Raw genomic sequence first — 25869 nt, forward strand, 5'->3', positions numbered from 1 at the left:
GCCTGAAACCTACTCGGTTACCCAACCTTGATGAAGTGGGAAAAGCTTAACAGCAGTTTAAGACAGCAGGCAAACATCCAGGACAGGATACTACTTGAACTGAAGACACCTAAATTTATTAAATTAAATGCCAGAATGCACATTTGAACAAACCGTCTAGATCAGCAGGTATTGGTCATAATTTGAACAGCTGAGAGTGCAATCCATCTCATCCAAAGGCAGTTCCTACAGTTAACCTTCATTGGTGGCAATGGCTATGGTCTCAGATCAGTTGTTTAAATGTAGATACTTAGCTCCATTTTAAGTATTTTGGATATCCTGCTGGCCTCCAGCTGCTGCTGAAGAAAAGAACAGGTCTCCCAGAGGTGCTCTGTCCTATCTGCCACCTGTGGGCAGGTACTCAGGCACCCCACACATATCTGGACCCTGGGGTGGGTAACTGAATGAAGCCCTAGACTTGCACTGCCTGTAATGGGTGTTCAAATGTTTAACTCATGTAGCACATATGTTTAGACTAAATTTAGGTCCCTTTAACTTGAGCCGAACCCACCCTACCTGCTCAGAGCTGAGCCCATCTAAAGGAGTTCACCAATTAATTTAGCCAAATTCAAGTCCCCACCACAATATGCAAAAAAGATGGCTTAGTTTTTAAGATACAGATAAAAATTGCTCTACTGTGATAAACAGGTAACCTCTTGAATATAATTTAAAACTTGTAACCCTTTAAGCACAAGGGTAGCAATACAAGTCTCAAGGGAAGTTTCCCTTACGTGTTGGCCGGTTGTTCCTCTGTCTCCTGCGGTACGATGAGTTACTGTCTTGTAACAGCTGTTTGTCTAAAAATGTACATCTCCAAATCTACCTCCCATTCTTATAAAAGGAGACATGCAATGTTTCAGGCTTGAGTAAGTAACTCAAATAAGATACCACTAGTTTTCAGTGCTTGGGTTTAGAATTTCTTTCCACAATAAAAGGCTTTTGTGCTATCAAATTTCACTATGCATGAGCAAACAAAAAACTCTCACATGTTCAGAGACAAGGAAATGCCTTGTGAATTTAAGAGCAAAAGGAAAGAGATCAGAATGTGTGAGACTAGTCACTTTACTATGTTCTGCTGGAGCTACTTAACAGGTCTTCTCACCTGCGAAGTCCATGATATTCCTCACTTGCCTTCAGGACTTTTGATTCAGAAGCTTTTCCTGCTCAACTGTTACGTTTACTGTAAAGAGTCACAAAAGTCACTTCTAGCACAATCAATACTGCTGTAGCTTCACTGTCTTGAAAAGTGGCAGAAACCCTGCTTTGTCTATTTGTCATCCTGTTGCTTATGTTCAGGAGACCAGCTATTCGAAAGCTAAATACCTGGAAAGATACTACTCTCAGGCAGTTGTCTAGGTAACTAATATTATTTCACGAAATGGATAGGATAACTAAAAATAAAAATAAAAAAGGAATCCCTGCTCTGTGACACATAAAGAGTGTCTTTCTTCGAAACTAGCTCATGGCAAACCCGTTACTCTGTGAGTGGTCCGTCTGGAATCAGGGACTGAGATACCACATAATCTCAGCAAGGATTGCAGCATTAGATGTCAAATTTACCTCGATGTCTAATCTGGATCATTAAGTATACCGAGATACATACAGCAAGGACACAGTCCAGATACGGGTTTTAAAGTAGTTTCGAAATTTTACTACAATATAAATTAAAAGGAGAATACTAATGTAGTACATATAATGTATCTCATTGCTATAGTTAGAAATTCTCAACCCTGTTCCTTGGAGAGCACCTTCTGAAGAAAACTGTCATGCTTTACTGAAGACTGGAAAATGCAGTTTTAAAATGTTCTTATATAAATTACTTTGTAGTTGAGGGATTTTTTGAGCCGAATTTGGGTATCACTGCAGCTAAAACTTAGCTTAGAACCATAAAAGCCAAGTACTCACTAGTAAACTTCTGTATAATTTTAACAAAGAAACACTGAAAAATCTATTTGTTAACCTTCCTACTTCAGTCATGGAAAGCCCTGATCCAGACACCTTTACTTGTTCTCTCCACAGAGAGGCAGAGTGAAGGGTCCCAATAGGGTTTTGTTCGCTACTAACAGTGAAGAACACAAAGTGAAAATTTTGTTTCTATGTCCAACCCTTGCCAGTGAAACATGAGTACCTGTTAAGACTATGCTCACGGTGGTCTCAAAGAACGCAAATGGTACAAACCCAGATTATTCTGGTCATACCTGCCAAGAAATGTTCCACTACTACTAGATATGTCTATTAACGGAAGATAGCATTGCATGCTAACAGTGAACAATTACAGAAAAAATACACAGGGCACATCAGAGAGTCTGATAAAGCGTCATGCTTCTGAAAAGGCAATCTTTTTTCCAAGAATCTGTCCATTGTGACCCAGAATCCTGGCTGGGCTACAGTCACCACTGCATAAGCAACTGCAACTGCATACAGTTCCCTGAAACACGATGCTTTAATAATTAAAGGCTTGCCTATCTAGGTAGTTAAGCTGAATGCATGGCAAACAGAAAATTAAAAATACATGCATAGTGCAGCTATGGTTCGGGTATGAACTCAGGCATATTAGACATTACTTCCTTCATATTCTATTATTGTCTCCAGACAAGTCAGTGAATAGAGAGTGGAAACTATATAAGTGTAACTGGTACATAAGAAGAAACCACAGCAATGTCAAACCGTAGATGTGAAAAACAAGTTTTACATGTACACAGCAGAAAAAGCCACTAATGAGAAAGTCACAAACCAAAGCAGCTTAGCCGGGTACTACTTTGTCACCGAGTTGGTCTGCACCCTTTTGCGTTCCACGCTGTAATCTACTTCCTGGCCAAGCTGGGGTATGAAGTTGAGATCTAGAAAGCTGAAAAGACTTGTCCATCTTACCATTAGACGCTCTCATCTGCCGCCTTCGTCCAACCCGGTCCAGGCCGATGGGGGTACTTTGTGAAAAGGTGAGCGGCCGGAACCTGGCTGAAACAGCTTTGTAAGGGGGCACCTGGTGCGCTGGGACGGGTGGCCGTGTTACAGGCTACAGAGAAAACAGGAAAATCCAGTATTAGTAAAGCTACCAGCAAGTCCAACTGAGCAAAACTCAGGTATGAAGTAAGGTTTCTTCAGATACTCCAGATAATTACAGGGGCAGTAAAATCCCCTACTTTGAAGTGACATTGCTTAAACACTGCATACCATATCCACCAGCATCACAGAAAATGTTTTATTACGTTACAGTTCTCTGTTATATTAAAAACTCCTTAGCCTTCTGTTATGATCAGACATGCTCTATAATCTTCATCTTGTAATACTCCGTGCCCAAATGCTCTGGGATCTAACTCCTTTGAGAACAGCCTGTGCAATGCTGGCTGGCGTTGCAAACACACATCTGAAGGGAAACTCAAAGCGAAAGAATGACCAGAAACGCTACGCTTGGATGTTCTCTTCACTTCCTGCGATGCTTGCTTTCTTCAAACAAATGTATGGCTTTTAAGTACAATAAACCTAGTTTACAAGACAAAACCAATTTGATCCTCTGCCCTGAAGATCTCAGGAGACTCATTAAAAAAAGCTAACACTAAGTTTACTCATAACTTTATCTAGAAGCCATTTTCATTAGTTAAATCACTCATTTGCTTGTTATGATTAGTGAATCAACCCCTGTTTTATTTGCAAATTGAGTCTAATTTTTTGTTGTCCCTGAACAACTCCACATTAGCCAGGCTGAATGACCTTGCATAAACACTCAACTGCTGAACAGCCAGACCTCAGAATAACTCATCTTTGCACCTTCTCTTATCTTTCCGTTGTTACTGTTCATAGGCCCTTCTGTCAAGTAATCTGAAAGATCAGGTTTGTTTTTTTTATGATCTCTTGACACCCTATTATGAAACCAAGGATTTAGTATTGTTTGAAAATGTTTTCTCACACCTAAGCTGTCAGACCAAAACAAAATACAACAAAGAAGGAATTAGCACTACATTTTCCAAATATTCCCATGGGTTTTCAAAGCTTTTAAGAAAAAAAATCAGCAAGGTGAAGATCAGTCCTTGAAACCTCAACATAAAATATTTCTAGCACACATATTCCGGCTCCATTAGTCCTTTTTTACATGCCAGCTACAAATTTACTTTGCAATATGACTGCCAAAAACCTCCTCGTGTATTGAATATGATTTAACTACAACCTCATCTTTAAACCCCCTTTCTTCAGTGGATCCTATCACTGAATAGCATCACAAAGAGTGAGTCCAACATCTTGCATCAAACATCTCATAGAAGTGATGGCAATTACTATATGCAAATAACTGGCTGATTAAGCAACTAAGGTGTTTATTTCCGGGCAACTAACACTTTCTTGCAAGGCTTCAGCCCAGACCCCTTTCCCAGACAGAAAAGGATGTGCCGTTATTCAGTGGCAGGCCTGGGAAGGCCATCATTTGGATTAAAAATGTGTCCCCATTGGGAATGCTCCATAGTTTTGGTCTTGAGCACAGTGATCCAGCCACGTGCTCGTTTAGCTCCAGCCAGCCCTCACGGCAGCCGCGGACCACAGAAAGAGTCCACTCAAACAGCTGTCTTGATGCATGTTCCTTCATTAATAAACTGATTTGAGCAAGGTTTGAAGACAGATCAATTTGTTTTCAGCAGTAAGTGAAGGTCTTGGAGAGTGTTAAATCACTTCCATGGTACAGCAAGGATTATTTGGGTTGCAGATACTTACTATCCTTTGAAATCTATTTGTTGTTCTTGACTAAGATGGCCTAGAATTTATAACAACAATTTTCCTCTTTTTTTTTTCTCCAAGCTAAGTAGTGATAAAATTAATTTTAAAATATCCCAGTTATGTAGGGTTTGAAACTATGGCCTTTGCCCCGGTAAAAGGTTCACTGGTTTCAGATGGAGTTTTGCTTCAAGACGTATTTTTTTATCAGGGAATTATAAAGAAAAAAAGCACAATATACAGTAACAATGTTCATGTTAAAAATTGCTTTTCACAGGAGACTGAAAATCCTGCCGCTGTTTCAGCATTTGATTTCGGTCATGGGGAGTACCGTACCCATGAATGATACTGCATTGAACTTCCCAGCAGGAGATCAAGTAGCATGAGAAAGATTAAAAAGATTCAAATTCCGTTAATAACCACTGGAATCACATTTTTTGAGGATTCTATTCCTTTTCTCTGGTGCTTTACCAGCTTGACAACTGCTTGAGGCAGGAGTTGCCCATCTTTTCTCGGTAGTGGGAAACACCTGATCAATGCAGCATTATCAAAGCACATGAGCCTGAAGCTCTGTAACCAACTACAAGGTGGGGCCACGCTAACATCAGAACAGTGAAGATCCTCTACACATCGTACTTGCTCAGGACTCCCTCCAGGAAAAAAGGAGCTATTTTTATCTTTCAGAAGTTTTTTATTTCTCAGTCTCTTACCTAAGCCAGCAGAGATGACAAATAAGTATACAGATACTGCTCAAGTACTAACTCAACCACTCACTATTTTCTTATACGCTTCCTATGTTACATCAGGTCAATTCAGTAGTACATAAACAGGGTGGGTACTTTTTTCAAATTCTTGAATTCTTTATTTCATTAATTCTTTGATTTATTAACAAGCTTCTAAAGCTACTTCCTTATCAGTTTTAAGTATCATTGCTATGCCAATACCAAGATTTTGAACAGCACAGCTAATGCCACAGGTTTGGAACAGGGCTGCTTTTGGAGAAATTGAAATGATCAATAAATAATGTGTTACTATCATATTGTTTGTACTCCTCTGTTCCTCAGGTCCTACACCCCGTAAGGTGACCTAACACACAGCTGTATTACACACAAATCAGCTCTTACACACCAATACGAGACGTAACAACTATTCCAAGAAAGAAATAAGGTTAATTTACAATACAGAAAAGATTACCCAAAATCAGTACCAGTTTTATTCCACACCGTTCTGTTTTTTAACAACAAGACAAAGTAATTAGTGACCAGGAAAGCAGAATTGTAAGTACACGATGTCAGCTCGACAAAAGGGAAGGAAGAGAAGGAAGCATCCATTCTATTTTCTAGGCTGAAGACAGAGACAAGGAAGTGAAAGGGTCTTTTGCAGTTTGCAGAGAGCACATCTCTTATCTTACTTGTGTCAGCAGACCTTCTATCTCTTCTGCCGGACCACTTCCATAGAAATTGACCCCACCTATTACGGAGATGGGTCTTCTTTTTCGCCCTCTGTGGTAGCCTACTGTACTGCTTTGGATGACAGACCCTGGCGGATTTTCCCCATCCGTGCTGTCTGTCTTCTGGGAGTCCACCGCAACTGCATCTTCTGGTATTGAGAAACCTCTGATTGACATTTGGCCATAGTCTGAGAGAGGTCTGGGACGAGATCTTTTTCCAGAGCCCCACCTCCTGGGTGTGACCTTTTGTGTGTCTGTCTTTTCTTCATCCTGGGATGGGGACCTCTTCCAGTGGTCATCAGAAACAACCTTTTTAAATGTGAACAAGTCAAATAAGCCACAGAATTTTCTGACACGTAATCATTTGTGAGTTTTTCATATGGCAGATCAACTTAACATTCCTAAAATGAAAGCGTTACCATAATAAACACAACAAATGCAACCGACACTTCAGGAAAAGCAGAACTTTGCAAAGGAAAGATATCATGATGCTTGTGCTGAGTAAGGTTAACACCCAACCACCAGCACCTCTTAGGCAAATATGACTAATAACACTAAAAACTCACCTATTACCTCAGCAGTACAGACAGGTCTGATTATAAACCCTGAATTCACTGAATGATGTCTTGGAAAGACAGCTCTGGTACTCACAGGACTTGTTCCTGTGACAAGTAGGATGCTACGTGTAACATCGGTAAAAATAATTCAGTCAGCACACTGTTTCTGGACTTTCTACCAAAGCCTGTAGTGACTAGATCAGATATAAGCAACAAATTCTTTACAATGAAAGTGGCGAGACACAGGAACAGGTTGCCCAGAGAAGCTGTGGATGTCCCATCGCTAGAAACATTCAAGGCCGGGCTGGATGGGGCTTTGAGCAACCTGGTCTCGTGGGAGGTGTCCCTGCCCCATGGCAGGGGGGTTGGACTAGATGATCTTCAAAGGTCCCTTCCAACCCAAACCATTCTACAATTCTATGCTATTCCTCTGCTTTTCCTCTGTTCAGTGATGAAAATAAACAGCAAGGCTGCAGTGTGAGTGCCTGCCCATCCCCACGTAACAGTAAGCCGATACCAAGACGGGCGGTCGCACCCCCTCCTACCACTCACCCCCACGCTCTGACGTGGGTCAGATCGAGAGATTGTGCAGCCCTGTGCGTATCGGGCAAGGGAGCTCCCCCAGTTTGGAAGGGAGAAGCTAATTTTCTATACGCTCAAGCAGGCTACAGTCATACAGACTAGGGCCAGAGATACATTGTAAGACAAATACAAGAAAACCTGATGTTTTTAGAGAGGAAGTCTTGGAAAATGAGAATGTTGTTCCTACTTAACAGCACATCTGGCTCGCGGAGGTTAATGCCTACAGGTATCATAATTGCCCTGGCACTGCAAGTTTGGAAATAAAATAACCCCAACTGAAATACTTGTCAGAGGGAACATTTTTAAGGATTTCAATGCATTTGGAGTAACACTGCTGTAAGCTTTTCCAGCAAAACCCCTGCAGCTTTTATTTTGAGAAAAAATATCGCACATAAAAAATTATATTCACTTTCTCCTCCAGTTTCCAAATTTTCAGCTTTTTCTTGGCTTTTCCTGGCCCCTCTGTGAAGAACAGAAAAGAAACAGAGAGGAAAATGGGTGTTTCTGGGCTGGGTGGCAGTTTGCATGGACGCCTGAGGGAGTGAATGGCAAACTCCAGAGCGCTGCTGAGCAAGTGAACCCTGCCCTCAGTTCTCATACAAATGATGATCTAATTCTTTTTTTTTTTTTTTTTGTAAGAATATCAGCCTACTTCTTTATTAGGATATCTTTAGACTACCCAAGTGCATTCCTGACAATGTTCAAAGTTCATAAATATTCCAGAAAAGAGCGGCATCATTCTGTCTGTCTCTGGCTGCATTTTGTTTCATCTGTTTCAGACCAGATGAAGGCATTTCAGGTAACGCATATCCAAAGCAAACGTGCAGGCTAGAATCAGCCTTTTACAATGATGCCTGTGTAAGAGGACTTATCTTCAGTCACCTTCTCCACCTACCCTTTTCAACCATGCCAGTACAACACCTGATACAGTGGGCAGATTTCGCTTTTTATTTGAAAGACAGCTTAAGACAAATTTCACTGTATGAAAACGCTTCGGCTAGTAGGCAGAGTCATTAAACAGTCAGCATTTTAACATGATTACTGCAATTAAGGTATGAAAAATGATCAATGTCATACACTGCTCTACATTCAATTATTTCACTTACAGCATGACACTTATCCTAAATAGAGCACTTACATAAAATCTGATTTCTATGGCATCACACCTGTCACTCAAGCTTGCTTCAGCCTCTCTGCAGATTTCACCTCAGGGCCAGTTTTAACAGTATAACTGATTCAGTAGAGAGTGACTCCCTGGCTGGAGCACCGACACAGCTTCAGCAAAGCTGCCCCTTAACTCAGCCCCTCCGAGGTCAGAGCAGCAAAACCACAGGTTAAACAAGGTTCTTACCTCAGAATCAGACACAGGTAAAGGGTCCCCACATATGCAGTGACTGAGAAAGGAGCTCATGAGAGTCATTTTATGTTTTTGTTTTGCAGTCTTGTCCGTAAGAGCTACAAATGTTAGCACACTCTCTGCGTAACCAGCCAGGCGAAGTTCATCCCATGATCCTGTACTTTTAGACTGAGGGAAGGACACGTCACATGTCATCTCCTAATCTGCTTTTTACACCCTTATCTTGAGCAATAACATATGCAAAGAGAGGACTGCTTTCCTTCTGCAGCACTCCACCTACTGTAGCGATCCAAATGACAGCAAGATTAATCTCTGCTGTGCAATAAACCATGCTAAAGGACATGTATTTTTAGGTTTAGATCTATAAACTGCATTGAAGAATACTAGTGAAAGAGAAAACATAATCCTCGTATAGCAAAATTCAGAGGAAACCAGACTGATAACCTCACATTCCTCTAAGTGACCTATTCAAGCAGGACCTGATCAAGTACCACTTACTAGTAAGAATAAAATATCCTGCACGTAACTCCTAGGCTCCAGTATTGCCCTCACTTAAGCACAAGTTTGATTCTTGACATCAATGAAAAAATTCTGAGGAAACAATTTTGTTCCACTTGTCATTGACTTTATACTGGTGCAGCACCACTGACCTCAAATGACCTTCTCCTGATCAATCCCTTATAAACGAAATCAGGTTTATGTTCCACAGTTACTATCGGTATCACCTATAGACATAAGCAGAGATCTACATGGCACTTCATATAGGATGAAAATCAAAATGTCATGCACTGACTCATGCATTGTAAGCATTGGTCAAAAATTTCAAGCAATATCGAGGTATCTGAGAAGTAAAGGTCTAAGCTGAATCCACACTGGATTTTCTGAAATTCACACCTGCTAGTCTATCAGCAGCACAGGATCACCAATGCTAGCTATCTAGATTATTCATTTTGTCTTTTACACTGCATCCTGGGTTAGGTTTCTTCCGAGACTGCCAACACAAACAGCTCTACTCCTGTATACTGATGCAAATTAATTAATTTTAGCTGGACAGCTAAATTCCTACAGCAGAATACCAGTTAAATTGTTGTATTTCAGTAGTTTTCCTTTTTCCTGACAGCAGTGTATCTACAAATACAACCATTTAAAATAAATATTTACTTTGATCCAGGCTACACTTTTCTTTGCTATTGTTCCCATGAAATATGTCACTTGTAGTGTGGGATTCAGCTCCAGATTCCCACATCTAAATTTCTACATCGCAATGGAGGTGTTCGTATGTTAGTTAGATGTTAAAGCTGCCATTGTAGCCTGTAGAAATCTGGGGCGAGATTTTGTTGCCTGAACACAAGCATCCAGGGCCATTTCAAATGTCCTAAGGCATCTAAAATATCTCCCCGTACCACGCATCATACAAGTATGACACAGGACCAACAGGAGGTGCGGGCCATCCAGAAGCAGCCCCTGGAGATGGGGGGGAACCAGTCAGGGCAGCTCCAGCAGCACTGGGCGCTTACGTTCAGGCAATCAAGTTGAGCCCCCAAACAAGAATTTGAGCCAAACCTACAGAGCACTTTAGGCAGGAATCAGGTGCCAAGCCTGACTGCAGGTAGATGCCGATGGCACTGTTGGTCCCCATTGCTCCAGCAAAGTGCAGCTTCCCCACAAGGTGCTTTCCGGCCGCTCGCAGCTGTCTTGGATACCTGCCACTCTGCACTTTACAGCTATTTTTAGGTCACTCGGCTGAGCTGTAGGTGCACTTCCAGGTGTGCTGTTTCAGGGGTGCTCCCCGGGGCCCCCTGAGCACACCGACCAGGCTACGGTGGGAGATTTACCAGGCTGCTCCCAGGCAGACAATCACAGCACAGAGTCTGAGCCCAGCCAGACCAAATCTCTCCTTCGCCTGAGCCCAGACTGATTTCCCAACCCAGGCACAGCAGCTTCAAGGACTTGGTCATGATCTCACTCAACTCGACCTGGCACCAACACAACCCTGTTGCATCTAATAGCACATGACTGCTGTTGGCATTCCCTGTTACTCATTAATACCAATGTAAGCAGCATCAGCATCAGGTGTTTAACCACTGAAATCTTAGCTTAGCCCTTAAAGCCAGATGAGAGCCAGGTTCTGCAACTATTACTCAGACTACAGTGTATATTTGATCAATTCAGCACCCAAAATTGTCTCCAGAGGGAGTGCTGCCCAAGGAGCATGAGATCTGATCTGTACAGTACTGAGAAAGCGTTGCTTATATGGATGCAACTTATATCAGTGCAATGGTAAAAAATTGCCAGTACCTGAAATTGCATGGCAGGACTTTTGCTGGCACAGTTACACCAACCATGAATAACCCTTCATCCTATACCCGACCACACTCTCCATGGCAGAAACAGCCTAAACTGTAAGTCTGACCCAACACAGTCCGCTGCTGGTCAGCTCGCTGCTGTTGGTATGCCTGTGAGGGTGACACACAGCTGCCATCATGATGGCAAAGGAAAAACAATCCCTGGGTGATTTTTTTTGTTAAGTATTTATTCAACAAACTCCCTAATGAAAACAAAATCACCCTCCATAAATGTGTTGATGCCTGTGTACATTGCTGAGGCTCCCTGCCCACTAACCCTGCACTCCTACCCCTACCATTACCTATCTGGACTTTTTAAAATTTATTTTTGTGTTCTAAATATACTGATACAATTAACGCTTCATAATCTATACATATAGACACGCATGGCAGTATATGGGGACACTTACATCTCCCGGAAGTTTTTCTGTACCTGGCAATCTGCTGGAAGTCACAGGTAGGTGCCTCCTGGACAAGAACCTCCAGCCTTGGTGGTCTCCGGGGGCAAGAGCATCCTCCTCCCTTTCCTCTGCCAAAGCAGCAGCCTGCCCCATGGCCACAAAGCCAGGCGGCTGCTGCTGCTGCTGCTGCCTGCGAACCCCCAGGGAAGCTGATGTTCAAGGATATTTCATAGCTGTTTTTCACTAAAGCAACTTCTCCTTCTGCCTTTTTTTAAAATTTTACTCCACAATAAGTCACATTGCTTCTTGTTTTGGTATCTCTGTATTTTTGAGCTGCCTGGCTGAAATGCAGCTTTGCTGACTACAGCTGCTTTTTTCTCATCGAGAGAAAGGAGATAATCAAAATCTAATCATGTCTTTGCAAGAAATGCATATTCATTTCCAAATGCAGTTTATAAAAAGGTGTGGTAAATGAAACAGATAATAATCATTCTGGCTGAGAATAACTTACAAAGAAAACCTGAGCAGACTGAGGAGTGTGAGAACACGATTACTACATATTTTCAGTGAAAACTTGTGATGGATAATCCATCATTTTCTTTGTAAATGACAAGGCTTAAAAGCAGAATCTGGAATACTTCTAGCCAAAAATCACAGCATTTGTGCTATTTCATATAGATATCCCTGTGTTTTGATCATGAGTACACATTTCTGTGTGCATTTAGGAGTCTATATAAAAATGTACAAAATTCTTATGCTAGCAGGGACAGCTATATGCCAGTATTCTAACCAGATACTATTAATTAGCTGATATTTCTGTATAACACATTAACTGCCAAATACTAGGAACTCAGTAGTAATATTAGAATTGATCTTTCAATTCATATAAGCTAGCAAAACTACAAGGGCCAAGTGATCATGACCTAGTGGTCATAAATTATTTTATCACCTTCACTTAACAGAGTAAAAGTCCGGACAACGTGTCTCCACCCAGGTACATGATAAAATGCAACCTTTGCACTTTTTCTTGTTGCTAAATAGCAGTGGGGGAGCATTAGTTGACGTTCCTTTATCATCACTGCTAACTGAGGTCAAAAGCTTGGTTTATGTTTCATGGACATGATCAATATTTTTATTTGCAAATTGTTGTGACACACATGGAGATTATGAGACTCCAGACAAAACAGCCTCACAGAGAAAATTTATTTCTTGCTTTCTTTCAAGATTTTATAAAAAGATCCAGAAGTGTTACGAGAGCCCAGTGATCCCCTGTTGATCCAACAGGCTGACAATTTCAAACAGTGATACCATCACAGTAATAGTTACTATGGGAATGATGTCTGTGTGTGCATCTTCTATCACAAACTAACCAGAATTATTAAACCAGTGCAATTCACTAGCAGGAATAAAGTTTTCATCTATTCCTTTCTAATTAAATGCAAATTGCACTATATACTTTTTCTTTACGTGCCTGTGCCTCCTCTGCCCGTAGCATCTTTTCTTTTTAATTAGCGTTTGAGAAGACCCCAAGTAAATGCATTGATTATCTGTCCCTAGAATACCCAGTGGCTATTCGACCTGTGGTCTGCAAGACAGGAGAATATGTTCTGGGAAACAACTGCAAAAAACCCATTTAAGAATATATGCATTACACCTATATAAACAAGCAAAGCAGAAGGAATCAAATAGAACCATATTAAAAATTTAACATAAGTTTTAGCTGCTTGGAAGTTACAAACATTACAGCAAGATAATCTGCCTTTTCTTCCCTTCCACCCCCCAAAACCGGGCGGACCCACAGTTTACAAATTTGAAGAACACTGCTCTAAAGGGGGACCCTCTAAAGGAATACCACTGCACTGTGCTAGTATGAGCTCCTAGACTGGATGCAGGAAAAACTACGCATTGTCATAAAGTAAAATTACATTAGTGTGCCTTGCATTATGGTAAAATGAATCCCCATTAGCAACACAAATCGTTGTAGCAAAACACTCATTATGGAAGTTTTAGAAATTGGAATAAAATGTATGTAATTCTACTCTTGGGATTTGTGGACACCAAAGCAATTGTAGTGTTTTCACTAACAAATACACCTACAAAACTACATTAAAAGATCAGGCAATATAGATCCAACCACAAACAAAATTTGGCCAAGTATTTCTTAGGCACTTTTAATGCAGGTTGGCTTCATTTAACCTGGTGCTTGAAAGCCTGCTTATCGTAATCAACAAGCATAATGCTTCCCCTCTCAGCCACATGCCTTACCAAGATTAGCGAGTTCACCTTCCTAATACCCACCTTTCACAGATAAGGAGCAGACACAAAGCAGTTAAGTCATATAAGTCACAGTGGAAGCATAGGGCTGAACTGGAAATGACAAGCGGATCCCATGACTCTCAAATCTGTTCTTCAGCCTCGACGATGTCCTTTGTCCTCTCCTCTAACTCATTTCCAAACCCAAATCAGCTAACATTTCTGACTGGCATAGGGGACTTTGCAGGGAAATGTTATTTGCTTTGCAGAAATAATCTGATCAGTCATACAAAAATGCAAACGCGCTAAAACCAGAGAACCGTTTCTGCTAGTTTTCCGATGACTGGTACTTAGGGATGGCTGGGTGATGCTCTAATGCTGTCCCTTCTTTACTTCAGTATCTGAACTGGAACATCAAGCATGTAGTTTATAGTAAAGGAGCATTCATATCCTCCACATCTTTTTAGAAGTTGTGTAGGCATTAATAATCCCTAAATAAATATCTAAGTAATTTCTAAATTGAATCAGAACATCTCAGATCAAGTAACAGGACTAAAAAAATCCATTTTCCTTTTATTTGGCAAAATAAGCGACTTTTTCCAGGCTGTCTTTGTAACATCCGCTGGCAAACCTCAAAAGCCAGATGATAACTACAGGTTGGAAGTGGAATTTATGCTAACAAAGCAAAACATAAAAAGCCATACGCCTTCGCGTCTCTTCGGTGCCTCTCCAGGCAGAGGTCCTCTGGTTCCGCAGTCTCCCCACTCTCCCAGAGCAAAGCCTCATCGTCCCTGCCCAAGCCTGAGCCCAGCCACCGGCCGGACCCAGCAGCAGTCACAAACTCCTGCTTGCGTGGGGTGGAGCTGCTTTGGACAACTCTACGTCTACAAACTATTACTTCCAAGAGTGTGGAGTAAGGGCAAGGCTGCTGTGGTCGAGCTCGGAGTAGGAAGAGTGGAGGCTGCCGTGCTCGGTCTCCTCCTGCGCCCAGACGGTCTCCCAGCCTGCCACAGCATCCCGGGAGCCCGGCATCCTGGTACCACGAGCAGTACAGCAGCCTCCGGATGCCAGAAAGAGGGAATGCAGGCGGCTTGCAGGGAACTCTGCAGCTGCCTCTGCTCAATTTGAACACTGCAACCTCCAAGCATCGAGATGGATTTTCAGCGCTGACAACTCGACACCGTGCTCGATGCAAAAACCAAATTACATGGCCAGAAGTACCAATTCTGCTCTCTGGGGTGCTATTACTCCTGATCGCAGGGTTAGCAGTGCCTGGGTATTACTGAGGTGTTAGAGGAGAGCTACAGCAGAGTCGAACATCAGATGCTCTGGAAAGGCAGAGGAGCACATATGCAATATGGAAAGGGAACAGCTTGCCCCAGCCTAACCGCAGTGGAGTCTGTCTGAACTCCCTCTTTCAGCACCCACAAACCCTTCTGCAGGGATGACAATAACCCCTGGATTACTCCATCAGTCTCCAGGAATGGTCAATTTTATTCAGCCCTGCAGTTACTCAGCCTAAAATTTAACCTGATCCAGAATTCAGATTACTGTCACCATTGCCCTGTTTTTCTTCTTTCTAGCAGAGGACACAGCAACAAAGGATTACAGGCTGTACTGACAGCTCTTCTGCAGCAAGTTGGAAGAGTTTTTGCTGCAACGGGAAACTACACGTGTACTTTGAGGGCTGCCTTCTGCATCATTTCAGTGATCGGTTCTGCAGTTTGGGTTTGCAGCAATGCACAATGGTTTCTGGTTTAGCTCTGGGCAAGTGCTCTTGGAAGTCGCTTTTTGAGTAACTGTGAAGGGTGGAGATGTTGTGTGAACGTATCCTGACTCGTGCAGAGCAGCTCAGAGAGCTTAGCGTGAATCCAATGTCACTCAGTCTAACTGAAACCTCAGTTTGCCGTCAGAGACGCTGCAGAGAGCCTGTTGCAGGGCTCTGCTGCTCTGCCCCCAGGCCCTGTGGCCAGCAAGACCAGGGTGCCGCTGGAGTCTAGGTCCTCATTCCGAATTACAAGCCCCACAGGAGTAAACCTAGTGTAAAAAGTTCCCACCTTTATTTACTGTAAACATCCTTCACAGTTTAGCGCATTTCCCGTTATACAGATTAAGCTGATTAAGCCACACTCTAAATTGAATGTGGATGAACCAGAGGTGGATAAATCGAAAAAGACGAGTTCAGAGAGCTGAAACCAGCCGGCTCCCAGCAGATATGCCCAGCCCCACAGCGCTCAGGAGCTTGCACAGGTACCAGGGATGCCCATCCCCAGCTCCTGGCTGCTGCATTCTCCTGATGGGTACTGAACACGACCCCATCCCACCACCACCCCTTTGGTACTTCACTGTGAGGACACATTTTGAAACAAGAAACCAGCAGGATGAACAGTGAGGACGGAGTTGAACCCTCTCTGTATGCCCACCCATACAGCTCTTCTCCCTCTTCTCCTCTGTAAGCTGTCCCCCCGGTTAGGCCATCTGTGCTCAACATACAGAACCCAGAGACCTGAACAGGACAGACCAGCTCAGCTCTGCCAACAGCTCCGCGCTGGGGGACTGCACAATGGGGATTAGTTGGGACCACTGACTTTCATATGGCACGAACACAAGCAAGTCAACAGACAGGTCTTAGAGCACTTAAAACACACTCTGCAAACAAAATGTGACTCATCCCTAATTACAGCAGAGTTACCTCTTCACTGTAATTTATCATTCACTTATAGTCACGCAGATAAGGTATTGCAAGTAATAAAAAGTCTGGTGAGCTGTGAAGCCAGATGCCAGCAAGGCAACTTAAACAGCAGGTGCTCTAAGAGCTTGTCAAAGACTATGGGAAATGTCAGATAACTTGGTTTGACTGTTTTGTAAGAAATTCACAACAGCGTTTTGTTTAGGCAGCCTTAGTGGCCGACCTGTGCCAGTCCAAAGCAAAGGGTTTAAGACTTTGTTATTTACAGTGACATGGGGCTCTTCCTCAGGAAAGTAAAAGACTACGTGCAACAGTCCAAATACACATGTGTACTTAATCATCTCCTGATGCTATTTAAAACCAACATATTGAATATAAGTGACAGTGGCATAAAGCAGAGACGGGGAAAGCATGGGCTTTGGTGACTCATGCCTCTGTAGCTTCAGAAGTACTGAGGCATGGATCCAGGCGGCACTTAATTAGCTCTTTCCTGGGAAGCAACCTCTGCCAGCACCAACAACCGAGAAGGCCAAACACCTCCCCTGCTCCAGTCCAAACCTTGCATTTTGGTGAAACCAACAAAGTGACAGAAGAGTCAGGATCTGAAGACCAAATCACACAGGAAAAAAAATCCCCAAAATATCAGTTCAGGTAAATGGATAGACAGCCTTGTGTGAATACTGCAAAATCAGCATTGGGGAAATGCAAGGTAGAAAAGTTTAGTTTCCACATTTGGGAAAATACAGAGATGCATGAAGTTCCACAGCTTTTATCTGCCAACTAATCTACTAGATGAGTGGGTAAAGGAAGAAACTAGGTTTGCTTGCAGCTATGGCAGCCAGGCCTGAAAGGAGAACACGTTTGAGCCTGACTGCTTAGCACCTTGTAAGCTTTGTACTGAAATCTGTCTCGGAGCCACAGAGAGTTTAGTGGCTGTACTGGAATACATACTGGCTTTTACATGAAATCCACGAAGAAAAGAAGATGTGTGAAACATGGAAACAGTGCAGATTTGTCTGTCAACACAGTGTACTTAAGGTTCACACATAGTCTTAAAGATCAGGGATTTGCACGGCTCAGCATCAGATCTCAAATGATTGCTGAGAATGAACCAAGCGCTTGCCTGTCACAGGAACAACTTGCTGGGTGGGTCCAGCTCTGTAACATGGAGGTGTAAGGTAGAGTTAAAAATGAATTGTAGTCAAAAGTTCAAACCCCAATGACCTCATTGTGTGAGTATGCGGCATTCATAAAAGTGCCTGCAGGCTGAATAAACTCCAATTAAAAAATAACCTGGCATAAGTATCTTTGGTACCAAGCTACCTCCACACTGAGGGAAGCAAGCTGTAAAGGAGGAGGAAATGAGCAATGAAATCCTCCAAAGAAATGGTAGGGAGAAACCATACCACTCTCCCTGTTTTGTAGTCACTCTGAGTGCCACAGCTTTAGGGCTGTGTATGGGATGAGGAGCAAGCATGGAAAAAAAAGAGGACAGAATTTACACCCCTTGCACAGTAAGACAGAAGTAAGCCCTGTCCTGCAGAGCTCCCGCTTCCAATCCACAGGTTCCACCTCCAAAAACTTTATTTTTTTGTATCGGAAGAGAGGTCTGGATGCAGCTGCACCCTTTGGGTGGCCGCAGATGTTCTGCCATATAGAGGGCTCCAGGCAGCGCTCACAGCAGGGGGAGAGGGCTGCAGCCCCTCGCTGCTGCTGCCCTGGCAACCGAGCAGTCCGTCCCGGGGCCACCATCTCCTTCATCTCCTCCATCTCCTGCAGGGCTCCAGCCCGCACCGGCTGCCTGACCACTACACAAACCCTGAGCTGCCACCAGTGCACGCTCCATACACAATTGAAGTGAGCACTAAGAGGCACTCACAATTAACCTAAAATATGTTGCAGTATAAAGAGAAAGTTTAAATTGCATGCTAGATAATAACAGAATGTGGTGTTAAAACTGAAACTGCAGTAACTTTTATCCACCCAATGTACACATTCATTTAAAAGCTGTACTGGTTTGTCGGGAGCCAAGAGGAGGGACCAGCTGAATTTCTCTTGGGTCGTGATCACAGATCACCACTAGATGGTAGATGAGTAGCATTAATTCTGCTTCCATTTTATACCCAAGAAACAGTTACCGACATACGACCATGCTAGGGCTCTCGCCTCTCCTAGCAGTGCGAAAGCATCTCCTTGCACATGCTCTTAAGTGAGAGTTTTGGAAAAGATGGATGGCTGCGGCAACTCTGGGGCTCCAGAAGAGGAACAACGTCAGAGCTCCAACATTTATACACATTGGGTTTACTTTTCCAATCTTACCACAGCTGCAAGCACTATAGTAAATAAACTCGCACTTCTCCAGCAGAAGGACAATACTGATAAGCTCTGTAACCATTTACAATTAGTTTGCAAAAACCATGCCAGGATTTTAAAAGGCTTCACAGACATTGTAAGACTTCACAGCATGAAAGGCTGAAGCTTCTGCAGCTGCAACAATCGTCTTTGTCTATCTCACACCTAAAGTATAAGATACTTTTAGTCAAACTGCAGTGGCTTAAAAGATGGGTCAGCTTTATTCTGTAAATAGTTTCCATATTCATACAGATCCAGCGGGATTTTTGCCCCAGTGTATTCTTCCCAATGAGCAGCAAACCCTTCTCTGCTGCCTCACCCTGAGTAGCTCAAACCCACACTACTGTACGCTGCCGGGGCTGAGGTGAGCCACACCACCTCAAACGGGTGCAGGATTCATAGGAGAGCTCTTCATCAGCACTGCCAAATCATTGCAACTTCTCCAGTGACAGCTCACGGTGCTTTAGGTAAGGGCACAGGGTTACCACGTGAACTTGCCTCGGAGGTAATGCAGCACATCTACCCATCTGCTGGGAGCAGGAAATCATGCATTAGGTGCAGTGAAATGCTGGTGCCTTCACCAAAGCATTAGTAGAAACACGCTCTGCCCAGCTTGTAAAGTAGTGCTGTTTGAAATCTGCAGGCAAGTAAACACCCAAACAGTTTACCCTCAGTGTGGCCATCCTTACACAGTGAAAACATCAGATGCCACTGAAAGCTTAAACCTCTATACTGTATCTTTCATGCCACACTACTCTACAAGTACTACAATGTTCTGCAAGGCTTCCACAGGCAAAGTGTTTTACACTGAATCAACAACACAAAAAATACACAGACTCTTTAGAGACCTTTCAGCTTGGAAGGAAACAGAGCCAGACTGCTTAGGCTGGTAAAATGTGGCAAGACCACATGATGAGGTGGTGTCTCTGCAGGGTGCAATAAGCTGCCCTTGAAAACATACATGAATAGCTTTGCTGCCAAAACTTTCTTTGATATTAACGCACAAAGAAAAAATAATTTGATGTTAGCATCCCAAGAGACTGTATTAAAGGAAATAATTGCTGTCAGCATATTTTAACAATAACAAGCTGCAATAGCCATTAGTATTAAGGTTATTTTGCATTGTTTGCATTGTTTTGCATTAATAAAGGCAAAACCTGATAGATATATATACACAGCTTCTAAAGGATTTTGCGTTCTTTCTTACCTCTTCCTTTTTCTCTTCAGCACCAGAGGCTAAATTGAGGCTCAGCTGAGAGTGGCTGCTGATGCCACTGTCTTCATTTCCATCATCATAGTACACAGTTTGCACTGAGTCCTGGAAGCAAACAGGATTCCTGCCCAGCTTCAGCCCCGGCACCTCGACTCTCTCCTCGCTCTCTGAAGAGCTCAGTGACAACGTGCTGTGATGGTTCAGGCACTGGAAATTCATATTGCACTTCACCTTCTCTGCAGTGGGACTTTGAGGCTTTGGAGTAGTCGGCCTGACCGGAACGTGAGGGTTTTCAGCTTCACATGTAAACTGCTGGGTAGCTTTTGGTTCATCTGAGTCCGAATAAAACACTTCATTGGGAAATGGACTAATGTCATTCAGCGTGGCCGATAAGCTATCAGAGTCTGGGATACCTGATGATGTCCTGAGGCTTTTGTCTTCAGCAATGGCTACATTCATTTCAGCCTCTTTATCCTGAGCAACTGTGGGGCTTTGCAGGCAAGGTGTTCCTGGCAAGGAAGAGTGTAGACTAGATACCGGGGAGGTGCATCTCTTTCTGTCATGATCCGTGCTGCTGGAAACCCTGCGGGAGTAGTCATCGTGCAGCCTGCTGTTTGACCTTGTTCTCTGGGACTGCTCGCTGGGAGAAGTCACCGTGCTCTTAGGGCCATCCTTCTTCCACGCAACATCTGTAACGTTGCTGACAAGTTTCAAAACTCGGTCAAAATCCTTCGCCCTGATAGGGCTCTTCCACCGCTTGGATCTCCTCTCGGGGTTCCCACCAGTTTTGTCCAAGTCAGCAGAAGTAACACTCGCAGTCCTTGCTGACATCTGTTTCTCATTTGCAGCCTTGAGGTCGGTGAGGTTTGAGGTGGACTTCCGTTTGAATGAGCTTTTTTTCAGAAAGTTCAAATTATCCGAACTTTTGCTTCTCCGATAAATGATCCTGTTGTTTTCAGAGTCTTTCACCAAAATTTCACAGATCTTTGGCTCTGCAATCACAGGTGACGTTGGCCTAGTACAGTTGTGATGACTCTGAACTTTGTCCGTGTCTAGCAAGTTTATGCGGCCAGCACCGTAAGCCCGCCTGATACTGCGTGAGCGATGAGTATTCCTCAGGAAAGACTCATCGCTCTCCTCTGCATCAGAGCAGTCAGAACCTAAAGCCTCCACTGCGCTCTGGAAATCATGTAAAGGCCCCGAATACGAATACCTGTTAGTCTGAACTCTCACCACTGCCCCGTTTGAACCCTGTTTGCCTACGCCGTTCTCACTTAAGATGTCTGAGCACTCCCTTGTTTGAATTCCTTGGAGAACTGAAGACTTCAACTTCTTGAAAGATCCCATTTTTCTGATGGAAGACAAAGCATTCCACGTGGACGAGTTGCCCATCAAAACCAGAGAACGAGGCCTGTCGGAGCTGGAATTAGCCCGTTTCCGAGGGGTGGTGAAAAAGCGCATGATTTTGGAAGGGCTGAGCTTATCCTCTTGATTCTCCTCCTCATGGCTGTTGCTGGTGCTGTATCCCCCATCACGACTGACACATGTAGTCTGGTTTTGGGGCTCTTTATTATCCATAACTATACAAGTAACGGTGGTGCCATTTCCACAGCCATTGGGAAACGTTGTCATGCTCTCGATGCCGTACGCATGGAGACGGAGGCTGGGGTAGCTCAGAGCGGCACTGCTGTCCCCACCAGCTGACCTCGCTGTCTCTCCTTCATCCGCTGCACCCTGGTTTGCCTTGCTCTCACATCGACCGGGTGAGCTCGGTTCCTCAGGCTGCACCGCCTGCGCCAGGAAAACAAAAGCAACCGTTAGACAAATTTCTTTACAAAGTCCCCAGCTAAAAGAAGTTTGAGCCCCACAGTAGGACATAAAAGATGCGCACAAAACGAAGGAGGTGTTTTTCACCCAGCAAAGGTGTGTTGCAGTGGTGAAAAGCCATTCATAACTCCCTCAAAGTATAACTGCATTCATTAGCAATTTAACAGACCAGAATAATTTCAATACGTACCTGCTTCTCTAATGCTTAATAAGCTAAAAAATTCAGTATGACAGCCACACCTACCTTACACCTAAATACAATACACACTTAAGAGAAACCCCCAACAACAGCAATCTAGCCTTCCTCCTCACAGCGCTCAGCACTGAGCCCCAAGGCACACGAGAGAAGTTTTGATCCAAAAAAAACCCGAGCGTGCCCATAAAGTGCCACCCAATCCCCAAACGGTCCCCAAAGAGGAAAACACACATCTTTTTTCCTACACGTGCTGCTGTCAGGAGGTTGCGTGACGCTCGACTGCCTTGTCTGTCCCCTAGCAGGTAAACATAAGGGTTGCCTCAAGTGCACAGCAAAGTATTTTCACCTAGCCAAAGAAAGAGAGATTCAGAAGCACACACAGCCAGAAGCTGACCCATGCTGTCATCGCAGCACGATGAAAACTTGAGTTTGGCAGTGACCAGAGCCTCTCTGACGGGGACGTGCTGTCCAAGGGATCTCCCCCCGCGCTGAGCAGCCCAAACCCTGCTCCGGTGCACGGGAAAGCCGTGTGGGTCCCCCGGCCGCGCCTCCCCTGCCCGGGCAGGCAGGTACTGGCACCGCCATGCCACACAACGCCCACGGCCCCCCGGGGTGCCCAGTCCGAAGCTGGCACCGCCTTCAAAGCACAGCCCGCGGCGCGGTTCTCTCTGCAAGGGCCAGCGGGGTCTTCACAAACCTGCCACTGCCCGGGGGGGAGGGGGATTCCGAGGGAGACCCTGCAGAGGGGGAGCGGCAGCCCCGGTCCCTGCTTTGTCTCCTTCCCACAGGGAAGCGGGGGGCGGCCCCTGGCAGGCGGCGGCGGAGCCCCCGCAGCGGACCCAGGAGCCGGTCGGGGCTCTCCATCGCGGCCAGGCTGCGGCGGGCGGGGCCCGGGGAGCGGCGGCGGCAGACCCCGCCGGGGCAGGCGCCGGCAGCCCCGCAGAGCGCGGAGTCCCGGAGCCGCCGCGCACGGCCTTCGCGGCTGCTGCCCCCCCAGCGCACCCCAAGGCGGGTTCTGTGAGCCCCCGTCCCTCTGCGGGTACAGGGACTTGCTCGTGTTTCACCGACACCTCGGCCTGCCCAGGGGCCCTTCTGCCGCTCGCAGATCTCCACGCGGCGAAAAAAAAAAAACCAAAAAAAACCAAAAAAAAAACCCCAAAAAAATCCCAATCACGAGACGAAGACGCTGCTCTGTGCAGAGAAATTCCCAGGGAAGAGCGGCTCTGGGAGCAGCCGCACCTGAGCGGGCAGAGAGGCAAGCGAGCAGACAGAGCGAAGCGGCGTTCAAGCGGCCGCCTCCCCGCCGCGCTGCCGGCCGGCGGCCCGCCGAGCAGCACCCTTACCTGAGGGGAGCCGCGGGACCGCCACCCCGCCGCCGCCCGTTCCCGCCGCCGCCCGCGCCCGCATCGCTATGGCAGCGCCCGCCGCAGCGGGGCGGGGGCGGGGGCCCGGCGGGGAGGGGCGGGGCTGGGCGGGAAGCTCCGGCGCCTCAGGCGGCCCCCGGCCACGGTGCCCCCCCCCAACCCCCCAAGGCAGAGTCTGCTCCTTCCCGAGCCCCCGCCGTCGGCCGAGTGCGGCGGCGTGTCCCCCGGCCACGCGAGGGGGAAGGACGAGGAGGACAGTGAGGGGCTGGAGGACACTGAGGGGCTGGAGAGTGTCCAGAGAAGGGCAGCGAGGCTGGTGAAGGGTCTGGAGAACGAGTATGACGAGGAGTGGCTGAGGGAGCTGGGGCTGTTTAGTCTGGAGAAGAGGAGGCTGAGGAGGGACCTTATCGCTCTCTGCAACTACCTGACAGGAGGGTGTGGTGAGGCGGGTGTTGGTCTCTTCTCCCAAGTGACTAGCGGTAGGACGAGAGGAAATGACCTCAAGTTGCATCAAGGGAGGTTTAGGTTGGATATTAGGAAAGATTTCTTTACTGAAAGAGTTGTAAAGCATTGGAACAGGCTGCCCAGCGAGGTGGTGGAGTCCCCATCGCTGGAGGTGTTCGAAATACGTGTAGATGTGGCAGTTCAGGGCATGGTTTAGCAGGCATGGTGGTGCTGGGTTGATGGCTGGACCTGATAATCTTAGAGGTCTTTGCCGAGCTTAGTGATTGTACAATTCTATGATCGCGTTTAGTACCTTAAAAATGCCACCGGTGCCATCCCCGCCTGGCCTCACCACTCGCTGTGCATCTCCGGGTGCGTGTGCCCTGCTCACCCCCGCCCTTTGCCCCGGGCACAGGCCCTGCGCGGTCCGGCCGGGTAGCACGGCCCGTTGGCCAACACATGCCCCGGCTCTCACCCCGGCTCAAACACCAGTTGGTTCTCCCAGCTGTAATCTGCGGGTTAAATAGTCCGCTTCCTTACACGGGGCAACTGATCCTCCGAGTAACCCCAAAGCATTTGGGAAAAGCCTCAGATCACTGTCACTTTTTCACCCCAGCAAAGCATATTTAGTTGCTTATTTTATAACAAAACAATCTGTAACATAAAAATATTTTTATGTAGTATTTAAACTGGACTGGGGCCCCATTGTGTTTGTGGTGCCAAACACAAATTTCTTACCAGTGAACAAATCAGCATATTTTCCTAAGAGTGGTTTGCTTTATTAAGCTTAAAGACAGAAATGCTGGAAAAGAAGTTCTTGCCAATCTGCACATGCTCTTTCAGATGCTTACACTTGGTCCCCAGGCTCTTTCTGTCCCAACCCTGGACCTTTTGGTTTGCCCCTGTTTGTCAGAGTTAGCGGCAAGAACATTTCATGCACAGTCTGAACAGTGCTCGTATACTAGAAGGAAGGTTTTGTGAGACAAATGCCTTACAGCCCCATGTCGTGACTCCTGACAAAGACACATAACAACTGCTAATCCTTGCCCAGACAGTTCATTGTCTAAGACTATTTCTACTCTTGGACCCGAGTTGTAGGCTTAACTATAACAATTTCAATGTATCTCAGGTAAAGCCACAATGTAAATGGAGCAACGCAGAGTGCACGGCAGAACAGACACCCTGAAGAGATAACCAAGGCCAGCAGCCCCACTGTCTCTCCTCCGAGACTGGTGTGACAGTACGCGCTGTAATTACTTCTCTGGAGAGCAGTAACATGCTCTCAAAGGCAAGGTGTAGTTAGGGGATGAGGCAAACAAATGGGCTTAAGGGATGTAGGTCAAATGAGGTAGCAAATAACTCTGGGATTGACTACAGGATGCTTTGGCAGCCAGCAGCAGCAGGCACAGCCTGCCACCAACCCAGGTCCTGCTGGCCTCAGCTTTGCGGTACGACCTGTGGGAGGAGTGAGTTTTGAAGAAGGACTCAAATGAGGCAGTGAAGTGTTTGCTTTACAGCGCTGGGCACGGGAAGCAAAGGGGAAATGGAGAGTAGGACTGGAAACGCTGACACGGTATGGAGAGGGTCCGTGTGGACCATGGCTGGTGGTCTACGTTAGCTTGGGACTATCTGGGGGAAGTTCTCAAGTCAGTGCAGACAAGAATTATCTGCTTCAGACCGTGGGAAAAGAAAGTCTGTGGCGGAGGACTCAGTGAAGGCGCTGAAATGGCCAAGAGGATGACTTCAGCAGCATCATCAAGAGAAATACTATTTCATTTATATGAGACATGAAACGTTATCAGAGTTAACTTTAAAAACCCTTTCAACAGGTTTTGTAAACTTATCTCAGAGCCTCCCTGGTATCTCTAGGGGTTTGTGCTGGTTGCTTAAAAAATTCTACCTAGTCAAACTTGGATTTCAATGGATTTATGTTCCTATGTTCCTGCACATTCCTTTCCATAAATATCCCAGCTATATCCATCACATTCATTTTCAATACCCTTTTTGATCCACAACCCCCCTCAGAGAAGGGAACCCCAGCTCCTCCTGTGTCCTGTATCTACCAGCTGGACAAAAACACAAAGCAGAAAAAATTATTC

The 25869-nt window shown here is 45.3% G+C and overlaps 1 protein-coding gene across 10 annotated transcripts in view; it reads right to left on the reverse strand.

Moving 5' to 3' along the window:
• The window catches only part of SPATA13 (spermatogenesis associated 13), a 163141-nt gene that overhangs the window by 26747 nt on the left and 110525 nt on the right, over nt 1-25869 (reverse strand). For 4 of the 10 annotated variants that reach the window (XM_075419411.1, XM_075419419.1, XM_075419391.1 and 1 more), the window contains exons 2-4: nt 19934-21730; nt 6152-6499; nt 2911-3055 (exon numbers count right to left, since the gene is read on the reverse strand). In XM_075419411.1, the coding sequence (XP_075275526.1) occupies nt 2911-3055; nt 6152-6499; nt 19934-21571 (2131 nt within the window). In that variant the 5' untranslated portion in view covers nt 21572-21730. Of the gene's footprint in view, nt 1-2910; nt 3056-6151; nt 6500-8680; nt 10089-10253; nt 10761-13730; nt 13818-19933; nt 21731-23305; nt 23389-25869 lie in introns of those variants that run through there. The other 6 variants (XM_075419381.1, XM_075419437.1, XM_075419428.1 and 3 more) reach the window with 6 other exon arrangements.

This window comes from Opisthocomus hoazin, chromosome 1 (assembly GCF_030867145.1).
Source record: "Opisthocomus hoazin isolate bOpiHoa1 chromosome 1, bOpiHoa1.hap1, whole genome shotgun sequence".
In the NCBI taxonomy this organism is placed as follows: Eukaryota; Metazoa; Chordata; class Aves; order Opisthocomiformes; family Opisthocomidae; genus Opisthocomus; species Opisthocomus hoazin.